General features: G+C 43.5%; 1 protein-coding gene across 2 annotated transcripts in view; it reads right to left on the bottom strand.

The window, feature by feature from the left end:
- Positions 1–26493, bottom strand: part of LOC124715625 (cell division cycle and apoptosis regulator protein 1-like) — a 263366-nt gene that overhangs the window by 184932 nt on the left and 51941 nt on the right. For both annotated transcript variants that reach the window (XM_047243109.1, XM_047243110.1), the window contains exon 4: positions 14207–14287. In XM_047243109.1, coding sequence (XP_047099065.1) covers positions 14207–14287 — 81 coding nt within the window. The remainder of the gene's footprint in view (positions 1–14206; positions 14288–26493) is intronic.

Genomic DNA, 26493 nt, shown 5'->3' with positions numbered 1-26493 from the left:
CAGATTTTAGTGTTTGTTTATTCTCCTCTTTTATAATTTGAATACATTCCAACCTCACTAGTGCCAGAATCGGGTAATTTTTTCTTTTGCGGAGGTGTGCTTGTGCCTTCTCAGTTGTTCTTGAGTGTTTTGTTCATATTTAAAATCTTATACATTATTTTACACAGTGCTATGTGGATAGAGGCAGTGCTTGTTGTGAGTGTACACAAGGACAATTGGCTGCTGTCTGTGAACAGCTGGAAACTGGATTGGCCATGGTTGGCGGGCTTCTGGCTGTTGCTCAAAGCTACAGCAACATCGTGGCATTGGTGATGGAATATTTTGAATTTATGGTGCTCTTGGAATCCCCTGGTGACCTGGTTGTCACTGCGTCTTCTGATACAGAATACCTGACTGGTCCATCTTCACTCGAGAGTGAGTGGCAGACAGTGGTGGGTTCGCGTGTCACTGAGTGGAATGTGAAAGAGAGAATGGACAAGCGCAGCTTGTTCCTTATGTCTTAGCAACAGATATGAGGTGCCAGCCAGTGCTGCTAATACTTCAGAGCAAGCCTTGGATACCTCTCCTGTTGGGTCAGTGGCCAATTTTCCTACCCAGTCTGAACAAGTGTGGAGGACAGGTATGCTAGTCATTGGGAGATCCAACATTAGGTAGGTAATTGAGCCCCTAAGGCAGGGCTTCCCAACCTGTGGTCCGCAGACCCCTTAGGGGTCCGCCAGCTCTTTCTAGGGGGTCCGCAGCCACCTTTCACCAAATTGTGTAAAATAATGAGTAAAATTACTGAATAAAAATGTGAAATCAAATTCATCACTTTTTTTTAGAACGTATACACAGTTTAGTGCCGGAGAATGCGGCTTCTCTGATTGTTTCGCAACAATACAGGGGTCGTTTGTGCGCCGGCTCACGGCGCTAGATGCGCTGAAACCTTTTACGCATGCGCGGAGCGAGCTTTGTCGACCAATCACAGCGCTCGCTGGCATTTATGCGGTCCCAGGCATTATTAAATGTTAAACTTGCTTTGTCAGTGCACTACCTATTTCATAAGTCGATTTTTGACCAGTTTATTACTTCTATCATGGATCGGTGGCTGAAGGTAGGATCACTGAAGAAGGGTGCAGTTTCTCCATCACCTTCACAACAAGGGAAGTTTCCAGTTAAAATGAATGAGGAGGGAGGACGACCAAAGGAAGACTTTACGTACATTTGAACATTTTTCCTCCTCGGATTTCACGAACCCCCCCCCCCTCCCCCCCCCCCCCCCACACACACACGACTGTTACGAAATATGCATGCTCCTTACACAGCAGTAGCCAAATAGTGGAAGTGAACAGATCATAAGCGGCAGCTTGTCAACAGCGAGCAGTTTGGACATGACATTGATTGCTCTTGGAGGAAGACAGCTCCATCGTGTGAAATTTCAACTACCAAGTAATTTTAATCAGGCTATAGTGTTTTGAACAAAGTAAGTAAATCCACTAGTAAGTGTCTGGATACAATGAGAATTCAAATTGGATCGTTAATTTCAAGTTGTTTTCATCCATCTCTAAACCAAAGACTAATGATACTTCGAGGGGGGGGGGCGTAATTGGGAGCATGATACTTGCATTAAGAAGCTTTCAGTTCCCATGGGTTTCGCTCTGAAATTTTAAGTTACTGTGCTCTTGACTGAATAGGGGTCCGCCATGGATTTTCGACTGAAGAAGGGGTCCGCCAGCTGAAAAGGTTGGCAAGCCCTGCCCTTAGGAATGAATGCCAGCATATACTCAGTACATTTGCTGGCAGATCTTGTCCAAGATGTGGAGGAGGCTCTACTGGTGATTATCAAATCCGTTGTGTGCAACTGGCTGCAAGTAGTGACACATAAGCAGAATGACACCTGTTGCTTGGTTTCTGAGGCCACCCTCTGTTCATTTCAGTGGACGGCTGATTTGGTGAAGGCAACTAGCATTGCACGTGGCATGCAGGATAAGTTCACTATTTGTAGCATAGTACTAAGGGTCAATTGCTGTCCTATACTTTGGAGCAGAGTGGATGGTCTAAACCAGAGACTCGGGCGATTCTGCACAGGTATTGGATATGAATTTCTTGACTCTGTTATTGGCTAGAGAACTGTAGGGCTCCCCTTAACAGGTCGTGCATACGCTACACACAGGAAGCAGCTACTAGAGTAGAGGAGTACCTGTTGTGTACACATGGTTTCTTTCCTTTTTTTTATTTTTAGGTTGGAGAAGTCCTCCCACTATGATCAGAAACAACTTGCCTGCTAAAATCAAAGAAACATTATTCACAATGTTCTCAAAGAAAGCTTATCCTCACAGATTTGATATAGAAAATGGCTGTATGATATTAGTAACCTGCAGGAGAATACACGGGAATGTCCCAGAATCAGTACTGTTTATTGAATGTTACAATACTCAGATAGTATTACGAACAGAAAGCTACTTGAAAGCATAAATGAAGAGCACCAAAATCCAAAGTTCAGATTGGAATATTTATCGTAAGAATAGATTAGTCATCAATGGTGGCAGCGTATTTATTACAGTAAAGAATATGATAATATCAGCAAGGTTATCATGGATTCTGAACGTGAATTAATCTTGGTGAAGATAAGCATCACAGGTAAGTCAAAAATGGTAACTGGATGCTTTTATAGCATAGAGGTCAGGAGTTGTAGTGGTAGAGCCCTTCACAAAAACTTGCAGAATATCATTAATAACTTTCCTGAACATGTCATTATATTAGGAGGCGAATTGCCATATATAGACTGTGTAAGTTGTGCTACCAAAACTGGTGCCAGAGTTAAGGATTTCTGTGACATTATTCTGAATGAAGGAGATGACTCACCGAAAGGCAGAAGTGCTGCGTCGTTGACAGGTACACAAACGACTGACCACAATTCAGGGAGACGTGCGTGTGCATGTGAATGAGTGTATGTGTGCATGTTTCTCCCACTAGCTTGAAAAAGAAGTTTCATTGTTAATGATAGCCAAGTCTGTAACTTTTGTTTCTGTACCTATCGACAAAGCAGCACTTCTGCCTTTCAGTGAGTCATCTCCTTTATTCCTAAATAATTTGTTATGTCTCATATGAAAATTATTTCAAGCAGACAGGAAACCAACTCATAAAGGTAACATCTTAGACCACCCACCAACCAACAAACAGACCTGACTTACCAAATCAGTTAACACAGAGGAAGGTATCCAGTAATCATAAGGCTGTGATGCACAACTATAGGTATTAGAAGGAATGTTGAGAAAGGTACGAGAATAATTTTGCTTAGCAAGAGTGATAGTATACAAATTGCAGAGTATCTGAGTAGTCAACATCAAACACTCAGTGTTGAGGATGAAGATGTGGGGTACAAATGAAAAAAATTCAAAAGCATTGTTCAATATGCCATAGACAAGTACTGGTATGTTCTGAGCAAGGTCTGAAGGGATGGGAAAGACCCACCATGATTTAACAGCCATGTTAGAAAACAGCTACATCAACAAAGACAGCTTCATCACCGATTCACGAGAAGTCAAAAGCCAGCTGACAACAAAGGCTGAATGAAGCAAAAACAAAAAAAAATGAGTATATGGAGGCAAAGGAGACAAACATTCAGTGACTTTGAAAATAAAATTTTGTCAGCTGGTCTAACCAAAAATCCTAAGAGGTTTTGGTCTACATAAAATCAGTAAGTGGTTTAAAATCATCAATTCACTTAGTCAGTGACTATACTGACACCAAAAGGGACGATAATACAGAGAAGGCCAAAATACTGAATTCGGTCTTCCAAAAGTGTTTCACAGCAGATCTTAAAACCATCCTTTCAGGATAAGATGAGATATCTATAAGTTTCTACAAATATTATATGAAAGAACTCACTCCCTTCTAGTAACACTTTTTCGTAGTTTGATGGAACAATGACGGATATGTTGTGTCTGGAAAAAAGTGTAGGTAATTCCCATTCTGAAGATGGACTGCAGGACTGATACACATAATTATAGGCCTAAATTGTTGAAGTCATTCATTTGTTGTAGAATTATGGAACAACTTTTATGCTAAAGAATTATGAGGTTTTTGGAGAACAAAAATCTTCTCTATAAAAATGACCATGGATTCTGCAAGCAGAGATCTTGCAAAACCCAACTCTCTCTGTTCCTTCACGAGATCCACTGCATGGTAGACAATAGTGCTTAGGTTGATGCTGGGTTCCTTGATTTCACTGCCATTGGTTAAAAAATAAGAGGTTACTTAGTATCCGACCAGATTTGTGACTGGATTCAAGACCTACTTGCAGATAGAACTCAAAATATTACTCTTAATGGAACAAAATCAACAGATGTAAAGGTAACTTCCAAAGTACCCTTAAGAAAGGCCATTGTAGTGTTTACTGTTTATAATGTATATAAATGACTTAGTACAAGCACTGGAAGTGACTTTTTGCAGAATCACCTACAGAGTACTGATGAATGGTATTGGCTCTGGCACCTGACCCTGAATGTAAATAAATGTAACGTATCACACATACATAGGAAAAGAAATCCACTACTGTGACAACATGTGATGACAAATCATTGGAAACAACATCTGCCGTAAAATATCTAGGAGTAACTATCCAGAGCAACTGTAAGTGGAGAAAATGCACAGTACAAAAAGCATGTGTAAGGAAATGTAACTCATCCAAACTCCAGTGGCAGACACTACAAATGAGGCATTGTGGATCATGGAAAGGTTTACTATAGAAACTTCGAGAGAGTACGTTCCACAAAGAGTTGGACAACATATTACTTCCTCCCACAAACATTTCGTGAAATGACAATGACGAGAAAATTTGAAAAATCAGAGCTAATACATACACTTACTGACACTCATTCGTGCCATGTACCATTTGTGACTGGGAAAAGGTTGGTCGGGTTAAAAGAGGCAATGGCGGGTGGGCAGGGTGGGGGGGAAGGGACCAAACTAAGAGGTCATTGGTCCCTTGTTCCGAAGCAAACAATGTCACAAGGGTGAGAGTGAGAATAAGACTTACAACACAAAACAGAATGAAAGGAAAACCCACAACAATGACTGAAGGGCAACAAACACTTAAATGGACAAAAGGGGACAAGAAAACAACAAAGATGCAAGAAACAGGTAGAAGAGGTCAAAACAAGAAAGCAGGTTACCATGGCTGGCTGACAATGAGGATGAAAAGGAAAAGCCAGCCACTCTGCAACACATTGAAACCTCCACCCTGAAAGCATTAGGGTGGAGAGCACACAGGGACAAAGGACATGTGCTAAAACTTAGAGCAAACAATAAAACTCACCCCCATGAATAAAACATAAAACTATAGCTGCTGTTGTGACATTGTTGCCTAACACCGAAGGTAGGATGCTGGGAAAGTTAAAAATCTGCCACAGAGCAATCCAGCAAGAGATGGACGACCGTCATTTGTGAGCCACAGCGACACTGAGGTGGGTCCTCGCGACGGAGGAGGTAACCATATGTCAGGCACATATGGCCAATGCAGAGCTGACAGAGAACCACAGAGTTCCTGCGAGAGGCGCACACGGAGGTCTTCCACACATTCGTAGTTTCCTTAATGGCACGGAGCTTGTTGTGCATATTGAGGTTTTTCCATTCCATCTCCCAAAGCCGCAAAACCTAGCGGTGTAATACTGAACGCAGTTCAGTTGCAGAGAAGCCGATATCCATAAGCGGTTTCCACGTAACCCGACTGGCCAGCCTGTCGGAAAGTTCCGTTACCTGGGATTCTGACGTGACCTGGTGTCCAGACAAACACCACTGAATGACTGGACCGTTCCAGGGCATAGATGGACTCCTGGATGGTCGCTAACAAAGGATGACGAGAGCAGCACTGGTCGATAGCTTGTAGGCTGCTCAAGGAGTCAGGAGAAATGACTCACCTGGGCATGAGTGTATGTGCTCAAGAGCAAGAGATATGGCCACCAGCTCTGCAGTGAAAACAATGCAGCCATCTGGCAAGGAGTGCTGTTCCGTATGTCCTCCACAGAGGTGAGGAAGCCAAGTCAATCGGGCGTCGAAAACCAGTCCTAAGAATCAATATGTCTCCACTACAGTGAGTGGATCGTCACTGAGGTAAAGTTCTGGTTCCGGATGAACAGTACGACACTGACAGGAGTGCGTAACACTCGACTTTACAGCCGAAAACTGGCAACCACATCCACGACTGTGCCTTGTGGATGGCTACCTGTAGGCGCTGCTCAGCAACAACAGTACTGGTGGAGCAGTACGAAATGTATACATAGAAGGTGAGACCGGCAGCCCTACAGCTGCTGCTACACCATTAATGGCCACTAAGAGTAGAGAAACACTCAATACGGAGCCCTGTGGGACCCCATTCTCCTGTATATGGGGGGAACTACTGGAGGCATCAACTTGGACACTGGAGCAACAGGAAATTTTGGATAAAAATCGGGAGCAGGCCTCGGAGGCCCCACTCGCATAATGTGATAAGGATATGATGTATCCAGGTCATGTCATTCGCTTTTCATAAATGAAAGAAGACGGCAACCAGGAGTTGGCGTCTGGAAAAGGCTGTTCGGATGGCAGACTCGAGGGACACAAGATTATAATGTGATAAGGATATGATGTATCCAGGTCATGTCATTCGCTTTTCATAAATGAAAGAAGACGGCAACCAGGAGTTGGCGTCTGGAAAAGGCTGTTCGGATGGCAGACTCGAGGGACACAAGATTATCAGGGGTAGAGCGACCCTGGCACAAGCCGTCCAGACATGGAGCCAGTAGGCGATGTGACTCCAGGACCCAACCCACCTGCCGACACACCATACGTTCCAGCAGCTTACAAAGAACGTTGATAAGGCTGATGGGCTGACAGCTATCCACATCAAGCGGGTGGAATGATGGTGCTCTCCTGCCACTGCGATCGAAAGATGCCACCGCACCAGATCCAGTTGAAGATAATGAGGAGATGTTGCTTGTAATCAGATGAGAGATGTTTAATCATCTGACTGTGGATCTTATCTGGCCCAGGAGCTGTGTTGGGGCAATGTGGAAGGGCACTGAGGAGCTCCCACTCTGTAAATGGGCCATTACCGGGTTCACTGTGGCATGTAGCGAATGAGAGGACTTTCCCTTCCATCCGCTGTTTAAGGGTGTGAATGCTTGGGGGGTAGTTCTCTGATGCAGAGGCACGAGCATAGTGCTCAGCACTCGCGTTTGCGTCAGTAGATAACACGCCATTGACGTTAATGCCAGGGTCATCTGTTGGGGTCTGGTACCCAAAAAGACGTCTGATCTTCTTCCAGACTTGGGAAGGTGACATATGACACCCAATGGTCGAGACATATGTCTCCCAACACTCCTGCTTCCATCTTTTGATAAGCTGGCTAATGCGGGCACAGAGCCACTTAAAGGCTGTGAGGTCCTGCAGGGAAGGGTGCTGCTTATGCTGCTGCAAGGCTCGCCGACACTCCTTAATTGCCTCAGTGACTTCCGGCGACCACCATGGGACCGCCTTTCGCCGGGGGCACCCAACAGAGCGAGGGATCACGTTTTCTGCCGCAGTATTTATTGTTTTAGTCACCTGCTCAACCATCACATCGATGTTATCATGTGGGAGAGAGTCAACAGTGACTGTATAGATGAAAGTTCCCCAGTCTGCCTTGTTTAAAGCTCATCTGGGCAGGCGTCTATGAGCCTGACACCGGGGCAATGACAGGAAGATGGGGAAGTGGTCACTACCACACAGGTCATCATATGATCTCCAGCGGATAGATGGGAGAAGTTCTGGGCTGCAAATGGATAAATCAATGGCTGAATAACTACCACGAGCCACATCGAAATGTGTGGTGGCCCCAGTATTTAAGAGGCAGAAGTCGAACTGAGACAGTAAAGTTTCGGCATCTCTACCTCAGCCAGCAAGTACAGTGCCACCTCACAAGGGGTTATGGGCATTAAAATCTCCCGAAAGTAGGAAGTGTTTAGGGAGTTGATCAATCAGTGCAGCTAATACATTCAGGGGTACTGCACCATCGGGAGCAAGATATACATTGCAGACATTATTTCCTGCGTCGTCCTTATTCTGACAGCCACAGCTTCCAGAGGGGTTTGAAGGGGCACAATTTTACTACAGACTGAGTTTAGGACATAAACACAAACTCCACTTGACATTCGATTATAGTCACTACAGTTCCTGTAATATCCCTTATAGCTGCAGAGGGTGGGGGTCCGCATTGCCAGGAACCAGGTTGCAGGTTTCCAGGAAGGCAATGCAGAAAGCAGGCATAAAGCTTAACAGCTGCCATAGCTCAGCCCGGTGGTGGAAAAAACTGCCGCAATTCCACTAGAGGATGACGTCATCATGAGACTGGGAAGGCATGGAACATTCAATGAGGCAGTTTACGCCTCAGGGTCACCTGCTGTCAGCCACGTATTGCCACTTATCCATTATGTCTGGGCGTCCGGTGAGTGAACTCGGAATCTCCATCTTATCCCGAGATGCAGAGCTTGTAGGTAGTGGTGGTGTGGGTGCCACTGCAATTTCCTTGGTCTTAGGGTCTTTTTTTTGAACTTTTCTCACTGCTCCTTGGGTTTCTCTGGCTGGGAGGGCTTCACTAATTCAGTCTCCAGAATTGAGAATGAGCGTGAAGCCCTACGACCAGCTGCTTTGGCCACTTCAGCCACCGGTGAGCATCATCTTTCCCTTCCTGGCGAGAGGATCTGAAGAAGACTTACACTTCTAGGACTGAAGTCTGGCGTCCCCAATGGTTGGGGTGGGGGGTGGGGGTGGGGGTGGGGGTGGGGGTGGGGGGGGGGGGAGACAGTGCTACTGGGGTAGATGGTGCGGGAGCAACAGGGGGGGGGAGTGCTCCCCCACCATCAAGGGGTCGGGTGTGTAGCCTTCTGGCTCTGATAGCTGACTGCAATTTGTGGAACTGATGGGGCTACAACTGTTCTCGCAGCATATGAGGAGGTCATAGCCACAGGATGCAGGTGCTCATATTTTCTCTTAGCCTCAGTGTAGCTCAGTCGGTCCAGGGTCTTGTATTCCATGATTTTCCTCTCTTTCTGTAAAATCCCGCAGTCTGGTGAGCAAGGTGAATGATGCTCTCCGCAGTTGACACAGATGGGAGGCGGGGCACATGGAGTATTGGGATGTGATGGACGTGCACAATCTCAACATGTGACACTGGAAGTACAGCGAGAAGAGATATGGTTGAACTTCCAGCATTTAAAGCACCGCATCCGGGGAGGGATATATGGCTTGACATCACAGTGGTAGATCATCACCTTGACCTTTTCAGGTAAGGTGTCACCCTCAAAGGCCAAGATGAAGGCACCGGTGTCAATTTAATTATCCCTCGGACCCCAATGGACACGCCACACGAAATGAACACCTTGCCGCTCTAAATTGGCATGCAGCTCGTCGTCAGACTGCAAAAGAAGGTCCCTGTGGAATATAATACCCTGGGCCATATTTAAGCTCTTATGTGGCGATCCCCCAACTTGTAACAAGTGAATAAAGCCCGTGACTGGGCAGAGGATGCTGTTTTTATCAAGACCGACCAAGATCGCATTTTGGACAAGCCCTCCAACTCCCCAAACTTTGCTCTACAAAAAATTGTCTTAACCGATACAAAGGAGTGCCCATCAGTTCTTGTACACACGAGGTACTGGGGTGAATAAGGTTTGCTGCCATCCTTAGCCTGGCATTCCTCCCATGGTGTGGCTAGGGAGGGGAATGATTTAGGGTCATACTTTTTTGCATTGTACTGAGACTTGGAACACGTACGGACTGCTGGTGTTTGATCACCAGCAAGTGATGACGCCACGGGCGCCACCCAGCATCAGCAAGGGCCATCTGGCAGGATGGCCACTGCCAGGAGTCCCGATGCCCCAGGGAGATGAGCATCTACTCCAAGGCATATGTGGGAAGTTAATGGTGCAGGCATCAGCAGAGTGATCCCTGTGTTGTCAGGGGGCTACAACAGGGTACATGGCGGCCCCACCACAACGGACTGGCTATCATGCAGGATATGAGGTGCTAAGAAGTCTACATCTACATCTACTACATCTACATACATACTCCACAATCCACCATAAGGTGCGTGGCGGAGGGTACCTCGTACCACAACTAGCATCTTCTCTCCCTGTTCCACTCCCAAACAGAACGAGGAAAAAATGACTGCCAATATGCCTCTGTACAAGCACTAATCTCTCTTTATCTTATCTTTGTGGTCTTTCTACGAAATGTAAGTTGGTGGCAGTAAAACTGTACTGCAGTCAGCCTCAAATTTTGGTTCTCTAAATTTCCTCAGTAGCGATTCACGAAAAGAATGCCTCCTTTTCTCTAGAGACTCCCACCCGAGTTCCTAAAGCACTTCCGTAACACTCGCGTGATGATCAAACCTACCAGTAAAAAATCTAGCAGACCGCCTCTGAATTGATTCTATGTCCTCCCTCAATCTGACCTGATAGGGATCCCAAACACTCGAGCAGCACTCAGGAATAGGTCGTCTTAGTGTTTTATAAGCGGTCTCCTTTACAGATGAACCACATCTTCCCAAAATTCTACCAATGAACCGAAGACAACTATCCGCCTTCCCCAAAACTGCCATTACACGCTTGTCCCACTTCATATTGCTCTGCAGTGTTACGCCCAAATATTTAATCGACGTGACTGTGTCAAGCGCTACACTACTAATGGAGTATTCAAACATAACGGGATTCTTTTTCCTATTCATCTGCATTAATTTACATTTATCTATATTTAGAGTTAGCTGCCATTCTTTACACCAATCACAACTCCTGTCCAAGTCATCTTGTATCCTCCTATAGTCACTCAACGACGATACCATCTGGTCCACCACAGCATCATCAGCAAACAGCTGCACATTGCTATCCACCCTATCCAAAAGATCATTTATGTAGATAGAAAACAACAGCGGACCTACCACACTTCCCAGGGGCACTCCAGATGATACCCTCACCTCCGATGAACACTCACCATCGAGGACAACGCACTGGGTTCTATTACTTAAGAAGTCTTCGAGCCACTCACATATTTGGGAACCAATCCCATATGCTCGTACCTTAGTTAGGAGTCTGCAGTGGGGCACCAAGTCACATGCTTTCCGGGCGTCAAGGAATATGGCATCCGTCTGATACCCTTCATCCGTGGTTCGCAGGATATCATGTGAAAAAAGGGCGAGTTGCATTTTGCAGGAGCGATGCTTTCTAAAGCTGTGCTGATTCATGGACAGCAACTTCTCTGTCTCAAGGAAATTCATTATATTCGAACTGAGAATATGTTCGAGAATCCTGCAACAAACCGATGTTAAGGATATTGTTCTGTAATTTTGACGATCCGTCCTTCTACCCTTCTTATATACAGGCGTCACCTGAGCTTTATTCCAGTCGCTCGGGACTTTACGTTGGGCAACAGATTCATGATAAACGCAAGCTAAGTAAGGAGCCAATGCAGTAGAGTACTCTCTGTAAAACCGAACTGGAATCCCATCAGGACCTGGCGATTTATTTATTTTCAACCCATTCAGCTGCTTCACAACCCCAGGGATGTCTATCACTATATCCTCCATACGGGAATCTGTACGACACTCAAACGGCGATATGGTCATCGTTCGCATAGAAAGAAACACTGCATAGTGCATGGTGGAACACACACTCAGGAAGATGTCCTCGCCCAAAAGATGGAGAATGAGTGGGACTGTAATGTGATGACAAGAAAGTGGGCTACGGATCTTAATGCATGATGTACACGATGCACCACGTAAGGTGCCCTTCCCCAGCTGGCTGGCTCTTCAGGAAAATTTAAAAAGATGGAGGTCAAATGCGACAGGGGTCCATCACCTAAAGGCTGAAACATGTGAGATTCGTTTTAGTCACCTCTTACAACAGGCAGCAATACCTTGGGCCTATTTTAAGCCCTGGACCCGCAGGGGGTTTGGAAAAAGGAAAGAGGGGGGGGGGGGGGGGGGGAGATCTGTTAGCAGTACCCGAAGTACCCTCTGACACACATCACCACGACGTTTACATGAACATTTCACTCATGGCGTACTTCTTGTGAATGTATCAACGCTGTGATTTTGCCATGAATGAAGAAATTAATGAGCTCTTCAGATGTATCCTGGTTCACTTTACAGAATCCTTGTTGCTCATTCACTGGGTGGAAAAGTAGTAGCCAGCACAGTTACAGGAACATCATGCAAAGAGCCCAATTTGTTGGTGATGCAGTCCCGATGTGAAGATGCATAAAATTGAAAGACTATGAAACTTCACATTCTTGTTAGTGTTTGTAGCAATACTGATAATGCCCACAAGTATGAGGTACTGTAACAACATATGCTCTTTTCCGAGGTGAACCACCTCATTGTGAGTTTGCCGTATCACTCCCAATGATAGCTAACGTTATTCTTCACCTCTATTAATAGTTTGATATTATGAAAGAGATTTTCCCAATTTGGCTGTTTGTCCTTGAGCAGTATAGTTTGGGTTGCACAACCTTTTTATGTGCCTTTTCTTGACACAATCAAATGCCCTGTGAATGCAATTTTCCAGCTTCTGTAACTTTGACATCCTATTCAGGAAACAGGCACTTATTTCTCAACTATATCTTTTGCATACTTCAGAATCTTCATGAAATTATTAAGCCACCATGTACGTTAATTCCCAGTTAATTATATCACTCTTTTCTTTCCTCTATGCTCTATGTACAATGCTTCAGCCTGACGCTGTTTTTTTGTGCATTCTTCTTGAATTTGTTTTCCCCCCATCTGCATCACATTTGTATACAAATTTACCTCATGCCCAAATGAAAAGTAAAGGTCTTCTTCTGTCTTGACGTATGACAGCAAGTTCGACAGAGAAAGTGATAAAAGTAACATATAAGAATGTAAGTCTGGCTAAACCGGCAATTAAGTCTGCCCCCTCCCCTCTCCTCCCGTGCTGCCCTGTTCTCCAACACTCCAACAATATAAAGAGGGCAGAGCAAACAGAGATAGGTCTTTAAATTTAGTGTACTTTGGGTCTGCGAATGGTTCCAGGTTTTGAGAAGTAATGCCGTGTGGAGAGAATCTTTATCTAAGGGATGCCATGTTTATCTAATGTAAACTACTGTAAAATACCTGTTATGACGAGAAAAAAGAAAGTCTACAGTGCAACAGGAGTACATAACACAACACACTTCTTTGTGAGCGCAATTGATAGTGCAACTGACATTGCCTTTTACAGTCACAGTTCAATGAAAGAAAACTGATATGGGCCTGGATAAAAGCATAGTGGAAACAGTTGAAAGAAGGTCTTTAGTGAATTGGAAACATGATACGTATGTCCCTACACCAGCACTACAAAGCAGAACACTGACGATCCTCAAGAACGCACTGAAAGCAATCAGTGAGTAGTTGTGCCTACACTCTCACTGGAAGTACAAATCAACTATAGTAGTATTGAAGTGATTGAAAGGTACCAGAACTCTAGAAAGAGGGCACTCAATGGGGTTCAAAATTATCCAATACTTGATGAATAGGGACACTTTGCTGAAAATCATCACATTTTACAAGACACACATCAGTTTACAACCCCAGTCAAAGATGAATAATAAAGAGAGCCAGAAGAGCTCTGAGGGAAAATCAGTGGAATAAGTGATGCTATTGTTGGTAGTCAAGGCTTTGATCACTATGTTTTGACAATTAAGTTCTTTGAGGAATATTCAGCTGCAAGTACACCTTGCTACTGTAAGCTTCTTTATGAAGGTGATACCAGTACTTGTCCCTCCATGTCACTCATCTGGAGGGCTACTATAATATGTCATATTGTAGCAACAGCCCAAAAACCTTTGGATGGTAGGCATTGGGTTGACTTAACACATCCACTTCCACAGCTGAAACATTTTTGGTCCAAAAGCCATGGAAAAGTGCAACAGTCTTGACACAAATAATTTTCCCTGTATATTCCGTGCAAAATACTTTAGAAATTATCTGGCTAATACAACAACAGTACAAAAAAGTTGAGTGACTGTTTTGAAAAATAAACTAAATGGAGTTTTCATTTCAATGAAAAACATAAAAATACTGTCAATATTAGCCCATTTATATTTCAGCCACCTTCCTAATCTTGAAAAGCAATGCACTGAAATGAAATATGCTTAGTAACTACAGGAAACAGAAACATCCAGATGTAAATACATGGAAATTTTTTTTAAGTCATACCTGTGTGTTTCCAAGAGCTGTCTGCATGGCTACACCAGCTGTGGCCATTCCAGTAGGCATTGTTGTCATTGCCATACCAGGCTAAAACATAAATATTTAAAATGTAAATGATATACACTAATCGTTTTGTTTACTTCAATGTCTGTGACAGAAACAACACATAAATGTGCAAAATCTGATAAGGTACATTATTATTTATATATCTATCATTAAATATACATACACAATTAAATACAAATTTATTATTAATTACCTAGAAGCATGTATTCAGAGCTATTTAAAACAGAATGATCAAGAAAATAGTTGAAGTAAAGTTCAATGCTACATTAAGTGATCTGAAAAATACTCAGGAATGTAATCCACCTATGAAGAAAGTTTCTTACAAAAATCCTTGTTTGATTTTTGAGTTTGATTGTCTGTCTTGGATGCTTACCAGTTAGAATTAATAGAGGATATAGAGAAAATCTTAACACAAGACACACATTTCATGGTAGTTTTTTTTAAATGCATATATGCCTGATAAAATTATAGAGGTGCCTATTCAACTCCAGACTGAACAAGAGGGGCTACGTGTGTCACGCAGAGGTTTACGTCATGGGTATCCACAGAAAGTTATCAAAGAGTGGATACAATTCCAAAATTTCACTTTGTCACACAACTTATTCTGTGAATTTAAAAACGTGTCATGCTGCAAGAACTAAATTTGTATTTTTGAGAAGTTATTTACTGTATATATTGATGATATCCTTATGAAGACGGAAACAAGAAGTACACTCTGGCACAGCTACCTCACAAAGGAACCCTAGCACTTGCCTTTTTGTTGGTGATGAGCTTATTGTATTTGACAATGAAAAGAAAATACAATGATTCATATATAAGTTACAGATGCTGGGCAGAGAATACAATATGGAAATCTCAATTACTAAAACAAGGGCAGCGACATTTGAAGAAGTTAAGCCAATCAGATCAAAAGTTGTTATTGATAACAGAATAATTGAATAAGTTAACACTTTAATTAGGAAACTAAGTAAGTTACAGCATAACAGAGATACAGACAACAAGTCTTATCCATTTCAGTACACATGTGGTGCTATTAATAGTACCTTAAATAATGGAGTTAGAAAGGAAACAAAAATAAAATTTTATAAAAATATGGCTGTGACTTCTCTGCTGTATGGGAGTGAAAACTAGGTTCTTACAAAAAGTGAGTGTGTGTGTGTGTGTGTGTGTGTGTGTGTGTGTGTGTTGCTTACAGGCAATCAAAGGCGAAGTTAACAGCACCCTTAAACACATTAAGAGAAATGAATGTGGATAAAATTACTACAATGTGATCACACATGTTAAGTCAATGGGAAAGAATAAAAGATGCTGTACAGGAGACTAAAATACAAGTAAAACGACAAGGGAGCTACAAGGAAGGCAAAGAAAAATGTCATTGGCTGGCCACTTATGTAAAACATGGGTGAGGGAGTTACCTTGTTTACACATTAAAACCACTTCCTAAAATCTTGGAAAAAAACATTGGACAACTCGCAAAATGTTAAACTCTAACCACATTTATTTGCACATTACCTATAATAGACTGCAGATCCATCGGCAAATTAGCCGTGGCCCACTGGTTGGGAAACAAAACACAGTCCAATATAATGTGGCGCACTGTGAACTGTGTGCCACAAGCTCCACAAATTGGAGGGGCCCTTCGTTGGAGCAAGAAGGCGTCTTAGGGCTGCGCTCCATGTGAAGAAGAGTGATGAGAACCTCATTCCAGCTACTTGGTTGGAAGGAAGTACATCACTGCTGCATTGTGTGCTTTATTAGATGGACATTATTGTCTGTCACTTAAAAGCACTCATCCTCCCACCAATGCAAGACTCTGGAGCTAAACAGCGAGATTATAGCATGCAGAGAGATGGCACAATGAAATACCTGAGGATCATGACGCCTTCTTGGCTGCTAGATCTGCCCTTTCGTTCCCCAAAATTCCCATGTGCCCTGGCACCCAGCAGAAGGGTATCTCCTGCCCCAGTCATCGTAGTTGGAGGAAAGCAACCTGGACAGTCTGGACTACTTTGTCTGCTGGGTACAAACATTGCAGAGAGTGAAGGGCACTCAAAGAATCTGAACAGACAAGAAATTCAGTACTTGAAGAATGTCTCATCTGCTTCTGTGCCCGCAATATTGCACATAATTCTGCTTCAAAGTCAGTAACGTCTTGAGGCAGTTGGACCTTGAGGACACAATCTGGGAAAACAACAAACAAACAAACAAACAAAGTCCCCCTGTTTTGAACCATGTGTAAAAACAGCTACATAGATGTGGCGCCCAGATAAAATGTCAGAAAATATTGTATTTAAAATGAAAGCAGGAGTGCAGTCTCTCCAGTGACGCACCAAATCTAAAATTACTCTGGGCCTCTCCAGTGGCCAGCGTGGCAGATGGTTAAAATCCTGGACTTGGGGTCATACTTGCTCCACACTGAGTGACTCCAGCAAACGCTGCGCATGGATCCCAAATGGCATCATGACTCGTGGACAATTGGAGAAAAGGCACTCCAAAGGTGAACGAGCAACAGTTTAGTGTGCGAGTTAAGTCCAAGTTGCGAGGAACTTACATGCCTGATGTACCATGAGGAGCTGCCACTGGATGGTAAGTACCAGTTCCCCAGCCTCAGCACAGAGGCTGGGTATGGGACTGGTCCTAATAAGCACAGGTGGCCAGCCAAATCCCCTCATGGTGGACAGCATCAATGACCTTCAAATAAGAAGGCCTCACCGATCCACACACTGCACATCCATAGTGCAGCTATGAATGCACGAAAGCGCTATGAAACTGGATGAGATGTGCCCTGTCTGCTCCCCACGTCCTGCGTCTAAGGCACTTGATAATGTTTGATGCCTTGAGAGATCTGGCTTTCATGTGAGGCAACCACAACAATTTGGAGCAAAAAATGAGACCCAGAAAAACCTTGCTGAGTCACTAAAATGGAGGATGGTGTCTGGTGTCCCTCAGCTACAAGTCAGGTAAATTAAACTCTCTCTCTCTCTCTCTCTCTCTCTCTCTCTCTCTCTCTCTCTCATCTGTAGAAAACTGGAAACCCATTTTTGGAGGCCACTTCTCTAGTCGCCACCAAAATCGTACACAAATAAGGAGACTGTACAGAACTCCTTACCACAGACGTGACACTCCCCCCAAAATATGACAGCATGTCAATATGTCGAGTTCAAAAAAAAAATCGCTGAGACCAGCAATGGTTAACCGATCGCTCCAGGGACTTTCCTACACAGTTCGTTAAGGCTCTGTAACTACTGGGAGATGTGCAGTCGTTTCCTGGCTTTAGGAGAGAGATCAGAATCGTCTCCCTCCACGAGTCGGGGAAGTTGCCTGTGTAGCATGTAATATTAAATATTTGAGGAAGATTCCTGTTGACACTGGTGGTAAATGTCTAAGCACGCAGTACTAGATTTGGTCATGACTGGGTGCAGTGCCACAAGTCTCAGACAGTGCTGATTCCAGCTCCCGCACAGATAAAGGAGAGTTGTAGGCCTCAGAACTGTTGGATCTTAAGTTATACTTGCCCCTCTCTACAGTTGCACAGGAGCAACAAAATGCTGAATCCTGGCTTACATCAGATGTAGTTTTTGCAAAATGATCAGCCAGTGTCTGAGCAACATCTCTGAGCATTGTTTGGAGACAACCCTTGTTTCAGCACTGCTGCTAACAGTAAATGACTGTGTTTACTGGAAATTCTCTGGATGGTTTCCCGTACTTTTGTAGAACATGAGGAATGGTTGATGGAGTCTAGGACTGGTTGCCATGACATTTTCTCGGTCTCCTTAATGATGCATTGAGCCTTAGCTCTCGTCACTCGAAAGGTTGTGAGGTTGTTTGCTGTTGGGTGGCACTTAAACTGTCGAAGAGCCACACACCTGTACTGGATTGGTGGATGGCACTCATCTGTCCACAAAGGTACAGGTCACCTCCTAAGATGACCTGAAGGCTGTGATATTGATAAGCCAGTGACATGAAGAATCACACGCATGACGTGATCCACCCATTCCTGGACATTGCTATGATGTTCAAACACAGCCAACTGGCTGAACAGCACCGTTAGCACTGCTGATTGTCCCATTTTGGTGGCTTTTGTTCCTACAATCCTCCATCCAGTAGGTCATCCATAGTGGGAAGTGATCACTGGAATGAAGGTCATCAGTTGCTTCCCACTTCGTGGAGTGTGCAAGAGCTGGAGAGCAGAATGAGAGGTCAAAGGCTGAGGATGACACATTAGCAGCTGAGAAATTTGTGCTGAGGATGCACAGCTCCTGAGACATAATGAGATTCTCCAAGACTCGATCCCTGGGGCAAGTATAGTTTGAGCCCCATAATACATTACGGGCATTGAAATCACCCAGTAAGAGAAACAGGCAGGGGAGTTGTTCAATGAGGCCTGCAAGAGCCTCAGAATCTATCGGATCCTGTAGAGGTAAGTGCAAGGAGCAGACTGATCGTCTGACTCGCATGAACTGCAATGGCCACTGCTTGGTCAGTAACTAAGGGGAGAGGAGAGGAGATGTGTATGGTACTGATAAACACAGTAATACCTCCTTGGCTTGAGTCACGGTCAGGTCAACCTTATGGTGGAGGATACAGCCCCGTAGCACTGGGAGGTCAATAGCTTTAAATGCATTTCCTGTAAATGCAAGCACAGGGGGTGGGCCTTTACCAGGAGTTTTTGTTCCTCCACACGAGTCCTGAACCCAGTCATGTACCACTGTAGGATGAGAGCCACCTATAATGGGGGTTGTGTTTTCACCCCGTTTTTCCGCCAGGGTGGGGAGCCCACAACAGTTGGAGTTTTAGCCTTGTGGCAAGATGGTTGCCTTGGGCAGACTTCGCAGTCCCTTGGCTCTGATGCAGAAGCAGCAGAGCCGTCAAGTCGAATGACATAGACATGGTCTGACACTCTACCGCCAGTTTTTGCCTGTGGTGGAAACTTCCCATTTGTTTTCTTGCTTGACATAGACATGGTCTGACACTCTACCGCCAGTTTTTGCCTGTGGTGGAAACTTCCCATTTGTTTTCTTGGCTTGGGAGGGCTTTGCGGGAAATACCGCAGAAGTGGGAGAGATGGTGCTGAATTTTTTACAAGAGGTACTATGAACTCTGCAACGGTGGTAACTGTGGCTTTCTTTGAAGTTCTCAGTGGGGCTATGGACTCTGAAACAATTGCAGCTTGACAAGTACAAGACCTTTTAAGGGCATAAGCTGCATATCCTTATAGATCTTCTTGGCCTTTCCACAAGGGAAGCGTTTCGATGTCTTAATCTCCTGTATCTTCTGTTCTTCAAGGAAGACGCTGAATCCCTACTCCAAACAGGGTGATCTCTAGAGTAATTTACACACTTTGGAGGGGATGAGAGTCCAACACCATCATGGACAGCCTTCCCACATTTGGCACAGGTGACTTCACCCTTGAAACCCAAGGTGGTGTGCCCAAAGTGCTGGCATTTAAAACAGTGTATTGGGTTGGGGGCATAGGGCTGTACACAGGAAACCTGCCTTGATATGCTCTGGGAGTTTTGTGCTATTGAAGGTACGGATGAAGGAGTCAGATTTTACCAGATCCCCATCCACTCTTTTCAGTATATTCTACACACTGACGATCTCTTCTTGAGCCAACTCATCTTTCAATTCCTCCTTAGGAATGTCTACCAGATCTCTACATCACACAACACCTTTGCTGTAGTTCAAGGTGGTGTGGAGCTCCGTTTCGATGACATATTCTCCAAGCCACTTAGCTTCCTGGAGGTCTGTTGCTTGTTGGGAACTAGCAGTTTCAACCAACAGTGTGCCATTAAGCAAACACTTGATGGATTTCTGTGTACCTGTGATTCCCTCCAAACCGTTTTGAATACAAAAACCTTTTCAAAGCTGCCCTTTTTCCATTTCACAATTAAAATCACTTTCTGACTGGCAGAATGCATTCTGTTACTGTTCATGGACAAATTCTGTATCACCCCTGAGTCTGGAGGACTGACTACATGAGCCCTCTTATTTGATTGGGTGTTAGTACCTACCAGCGGCTCATCCTTGCCACTGGGAGGAGAAGGAGAAAACTTTGAGAGCTCCATTTCAATACCATGAGCAGCTACGGAAATAAGAGTCCACTCAGACAGAGCCCCACATGCCGAGTAAGCTTTACACAACTGAGGCGCAGCAGGGTCCCCAGACTGTTCCACCTCAACAGCCATGCACCTCATTAGTGTACGGCACACCTTGAGACTGAGGTTTTTAATAGAAGGTACCATCCTTACGAGCTGGACAATCAAGCCAAGATCCCCGTGACACGCAATGTTCCACTGTTGCACCATACAGTCATTGCTGAAGCATTCCCAGAGCTTATGGTGACAGGACTGGTGGCGCTTACCAGTTCCCAGCTCAGGAACCCCGGGTTCGCAAAGCTTATATTCAGAAAATGGGTGCTGAGCCCCTGAGGGGATTTATAAGAACAGTGAAAGATTGCACATCCTAAGACCACATTAAGAATTATTGCACATCCTAAGGCTGGATTAAGAATGAATAAACTAGAGAAGAACTGAAAGCCAAAGGGATAAGCAACATAACAGATAAATATAAAAAAAGGTGAAGAGAGCTTGTGAGCAGAACACAATAAGAAAGTCTGATGAAACAACTGTTGAGATACAAAAACCTGGATGGCACAAAATGAGATAAGCTCAACAATAACCTTTGCAAATGGAACAGGTAGATGCCTTAATCCTTGGAAGTGAAGAACATGATTATCAACGTTTTGTGAACTACTTGGACAGAAGGTTAGTCTAAGAGTGCCCAGTACATCTAGCAGAACTACAGACTATCATTGCTTATGCCACGATAAGTCAATCAAACGAAGCAATGTCCAATCCACTGTCTCAAGTACTGTCTTGAGTATCCTTCCTCCAGCATCTATCCATCCCCTCTCTTTCATCTACAATTCTCATGGCGCTGCCACTACTACTTCTTGCCTCTGTTCCCTCAATCACGCATATGCACTTGTAACTTCTTGTGTTCCACTGACACCTCGCTAAATACTCTAACGCTGCTCACTAACTGCTGTAAATCCAAGAATACCTCTTCCAATCTCCTTATTTCTTTTCGTAGTTCACAGACATTAAATATAAAACTCGATGTACATTGGTGACTAGACAATATCACATCCTGTTGCCTGGAAAATAAAACTTCTACTTCCAGGTGATTTTGCAGTGCCCCCGGCCTACTGATAGTCAGCACCTCTCACACAAGAACTAAAGATAATCCTTACCCTAACACACAAAAATGCTTTTACCTAACACTACTTTAACAGACTACACAAAATACCCCAAGAAACACAATAAAACAAAATACATCAACTACCTTCTTGCCCTTAATGGATCTGGTATAAGGGGTACACGGTCCTTCTCCTTGTGTTACACACTTTCCTGCTCCTTCTTCTTCACTGTCTTTTTTTGTTCAGTTGATACTCCTCCTGGGACCAATCCTGGCGCACCCTTGAATGTATGATTGCTGACCTCATTGGTAACTGTAGCTTCGCATTCCCAGGTGATGTGTTTTCAATCACTTGGTACAGGTCCTGTTATTGTGTCATGAACTACTTCGGTTTTCCTTTTCGAGTATATGAACTCAATAACAGCAGTACTGGGCACCTTGTACTGAGGTAAGGTTCCCAGTGCTTCTCTGTCTCCTCCTTCCTCTACAACACTTTAGTATTTGCTTTTTGAACTGTTTTCCAAACTACTCCCACATTTCTCATGAGCTCTTGTACTGGTTCACTGTTTCTCCTCCCTTTCTGCGTTATCATACTGAATGGTGATGGCATCTTTTTACCAAGCACCACCTACAATAGTGACAGTCCTGTGCTGATGCATATTTTCAAATTATACTCACTCACCACAAAAGATAAATACGTATGCCCATCACTATTGTGGGAGCTGATGTAATAACTGAGCATCCTTTCAACTGTTTTATGAACCCACTTGACTCTTCCATCCGACTGCGGATGAAATGGACTAGTTCTTAATTTCTTCACTCTCAACAACTGACATAACTTAATCAGATCCGACATCACGTTTGTCCCCTGATCAATTATTATTGCCTCTGACACCACAGACTTCAACACTCATTTATTCACCAATGCTTGCATGACTGAGACTGCCTGCTGGCTCGGCACTGGCATCATCTCGATATAACAAGAGAAATGGTCTATTATAGTCAGCACAAAATGATTCCCTGCTGGAGTTTGGTTAAACCATCCTAACAAATCCACCCCAAATATCCACAACAGTTCTGTACTTTCTGGCAATCTCTGCAACATACTCATTTTCAACTCAAATCTGCACACTGTGCACACTGAACACGATTTTTGACACACTAATGAACATCATTTTTTTCTTCCTTTCAGCTCCAGATCTACAATATTTTCAAACTGGGGCAAAAACTTGATAGTGGTCCCCCCCCCGACCCCGTCCTCACTTGAGCATTTGAGACAGGATATCAAAAATTTAAAAAGTATCAATTTTTCAGAAGTATGATCATTTTGCTGAAGTGTTTGATATATATATATATATATATATATATATATATAAAAAAATCAGAACTCTTCAGAAAATTTGCACTCTTCATTGCCTATTAGTTAATAACTTTCTCTTTTGCGTGACACAAAATTAAATATAGGAAACCTAAAACCAGTAAAGACAGGTGACAAGCAAGACAGTACACACTTCTTCAATCCTTATATCCCAGCATTTTTTCTCTCTAATCTTGTTACAGGTTTACATGGCGTTCTTTCCTTTCTGCAAAAGAATCTATTACCTCATCTAAGTTCGTCAAACATTTTGCTACATGAAAAATCAAAATGTTGCTGTCTAATACCAAAAAAGCTGTTAATGCGAATAGTGCCCGAGATTGGTGTGTTTTCTCGATTTTATTAGATCTATTTTGTCACTGTCTGCTAGATAAAATTAAATAGGCCTTTTTAATATAGCAGCAATTGTAACACACACCAAATAAGCAAGGCTGTTTTGGCACAAATTGTCATTTTTATCTTCCTCATTCACATAAATAATACAACAGAATACGAGGTGTGACAATAAACTAATGAGACTGATTTTCTTTGCAAGATGTGTCAACCCTGCAGGCTTGCATAGGAACAATATCTTTGATCTTGGTCTATAAGCTGCTTCTAGTCCAAGCAACACATCGATGCAACTGCTCAGTCGTGAGTTGTGCTGTAATAAGTTAACATGTGTTTGTATCACTCGCCACGGAAATGGAACCACATAATATTGCACAATGGTATGCCATTTCTTTTTGTGTTAAATTGGGTGAAAACGCGATGACAACTTACGGTAAGCTTCAGAAGGCTTTTGGAGAGGAGGTTATGTCAAGAGCTCAAGTTTTTCATTGGCATAAAATGTTTAGTGAAGGCAGAACAAATGTTGAAGACGAAGACCGCAGTGGATGACCATCAACCTCACAGGCGGATGTCAACTTGGCCAGGGTGTGTGAACTCGTACGATCTGATTGAAGAGTATCCGTGAAAATGATTGCAGAAGAACTGAACATCAATCGAGAAACGGTTTGTCTAGTAATAACTGAAGATCTTGGTATGAGAAAGATTTGTGCAAAAATGGTCCCCAAAAATCTCACACCACAACAGCGAGAAACATGGAAAAATGTGGCAGCCAATCTGTTAGAGCAAACAGAAATGAATGCAGAATTGTTGAGCCGTGTTATCAATGGTGATGAAAGTTGGTTTTTTCAGTACGATCCAGAGACAAAATGCCAAAGTTCGCAATGGTGCTCAAAAGGATCACCCAGACCAAAAAAAGCTCGCATGTCAAAGTCAAAAGTGAAATGCATGCTTGTGTGCTTCTTTGATTCCAAGGAGATTGTTCATAACGAGTGGGTGCCTCCTGGACAAACAGTTAACCATATTACTACACAGAAATTTTAGAAAGACTTCATAAAAGAGATCACTGTGTCCGTGCCAACATTGTTGATAATTGGATTCTGCATCACGATAATGCGCCATTCCATACTGCTCTGTCAGTACAGCAATTTTTAACCTCAAAACAAATTTCAGTACTACCACAGCCACCTTATTCACCAGATATCACTCGGTGTGACTTTTTTCTATTTCCAAGAGTCAAAACAACAATCAAAGGACACCATTTTCAAACAACACAAGATGCCCAAAAAGCTGTGACGAGAGTCTTGGAGGATATTACAGAAGATGAGTTCCAGAAATGTTACCATCAATGGCCGAAACACTGGAAAAAGTGTTTGCAATCAGAAGGGAACTACTCTGCAGGAGACAACCCTAAACTTGACTAAAACGGTAAGTAACATTTTTTTTCACATCAGTCTCATTACTTTATTGTTGAACCCCATATAATTCACAAAGTACCAATATCAAATGCCTATTAGGCCTATTACAAGCAAAAAGTAATATGTTAGGAAATAGTTTCTCATTTCATTAATATGTTCATTTTTCAAGCATGAGATGGAAAAGTTATAGCAGTACGAACTTTTCATAAAAATTTGGAATCGTCACAGTCTACCATACAGGGTGTTACAAAAAAGTATGGCCAAACTTTCAGGAAACATTCCTCACACACAAAGAAAGAAAATATGTTATGTGGACATGTGTCCTGAAACGCTTACTTTCCTTGTTAGAGTTCATTTTATTACTTCTCTTCAAATCACATTAATCATGGAACGGAAACACACAGCAACAGAACGTACCAGTGTGACTACAAACACTTTGCTACAGGAAATGTTCAAAGCGTCCTCCATTAGCGAGGATACATGCATCCACCCTCCATCACATGGAATCCCTGATGCGCTGATGCAGCCCTGGAGAATGTCGTATTGTATCACAGCCGTCCACAATACGAGCACGAAGAGTCTCTACATTTGGTACCGGGGTTGCGTAGACAAGAGCTTTCAAATGCCCCCATAAATGAAAGTCAAGAGGGTTGAGGTCAGGAGAGCGTGGAGGCCATGGAATTGGTCCGCCTCTACCAATCCATCGGTCACCGAATCTGTTGTTGAGAAGCGTACGAACACTTCGACTGAATTGTGCAGGAGCTCCATCGTGCATGAACCACATGTTGTTTCGTACTTGTAAAGGCACATGTTCTAGCATCACAGGTAGAGTATCCTGTATGAAATCATGATAACGTGCTCCATTGAGTGTAGGTGGAAGAACATGGGGCCCAATCAAGACATCACCAACAATGCCTGCCCAAACGTTCACAGAAAATCTGTGTTGATGACGTGATTGCACAATTGGGTGCGGATTCTCGTCAGCCCACACATCTTGATTGTGAAAATTTACAATTTGATCACGTTGGAATGAAGCCTCATCCGTAAAGAGAACATTTGCACTGAAATGAGGATTGACACATTGTTGGATGAACCATTCGCAGAAGTGTACCCGTGGAGGCCAATCAGCTGCTGATAGTGCCTGCACACGCTGTACATGGTACAGAAACAACTGGTTCTCCTGTAGCACTCTCCATACAGTGATGTAGTCAACGTTACCTTGTACAGCAGCAACATCCCTGACGCTGACATTAGGGTTATCGTCAACTGCACGAAGAATTGCCTCGTCCATTGCAGGTGCCCTCGTCGTTCCAGGTCTTCCCCACTCGCGAGTCATAGGCTGGAATGTTCTGTGCTCCCTAAGACGCTGATCAATTGCTTTGAACGTCTTCGTGTCTGGACACCTTCGTTCTGGAAATCTGTCTCGATACAAACGCACCGTGCCACGGCTATTGCCCCGTGCTAATCCATACATCAAATGGGCATCTGCCAACTCCGCATTTGTAAACATTGCACTCACTGCAAAACCACGTTTGTGATGAACACTAACCTGTTCATGCTACGTACTGATGTGCTTGATGCTAGTACTGTAGAGCAATGAGTCACATGTCAACACAAGCACCGAAGTCAACATTACCTTCCTTCAATTGGGCCAACTGACGGTGAATCGAGGAAGTACAGTACATACTGATGAAACTAAAATGAGCTCTAACATGGAAATTAAGCGTTTCTAGACACATGTCCACGTGACATCTTTTCTTTATTTGTGTGTGAGAAATGTTTCCTGAAAGTTCGGCCGTACCTTTTTGTAACACCCTGTATAATTAATATCATGTCCACATTTCTTCTCCTTCCTCATTCTACCAAACAATCTCATCATCGCTAATTATGTAACTATTCCTGACATT

Source organism: Schistocerca piceifrons, chromosome 1 (genome assembly GCF_021461385.2).
Source record: "Schistocerca piceifrons isolate TAMUIC-IGC-003096 chromosome 1, iqSchPice1.1, whole genome shotgun sequence".
Classification (NCBI taxonomy): Eukaryota; Metazoa; Arthropoda; class Insecta; order Orthoptera; family Acrididae; genus Schistocerca; species Schistocerca piceifrons.
The sequence above is the reverse complement of the archived record's forward strand: the minus strand, read 5'-3'. Positions and strand labels throughout refer to the sequence as shown.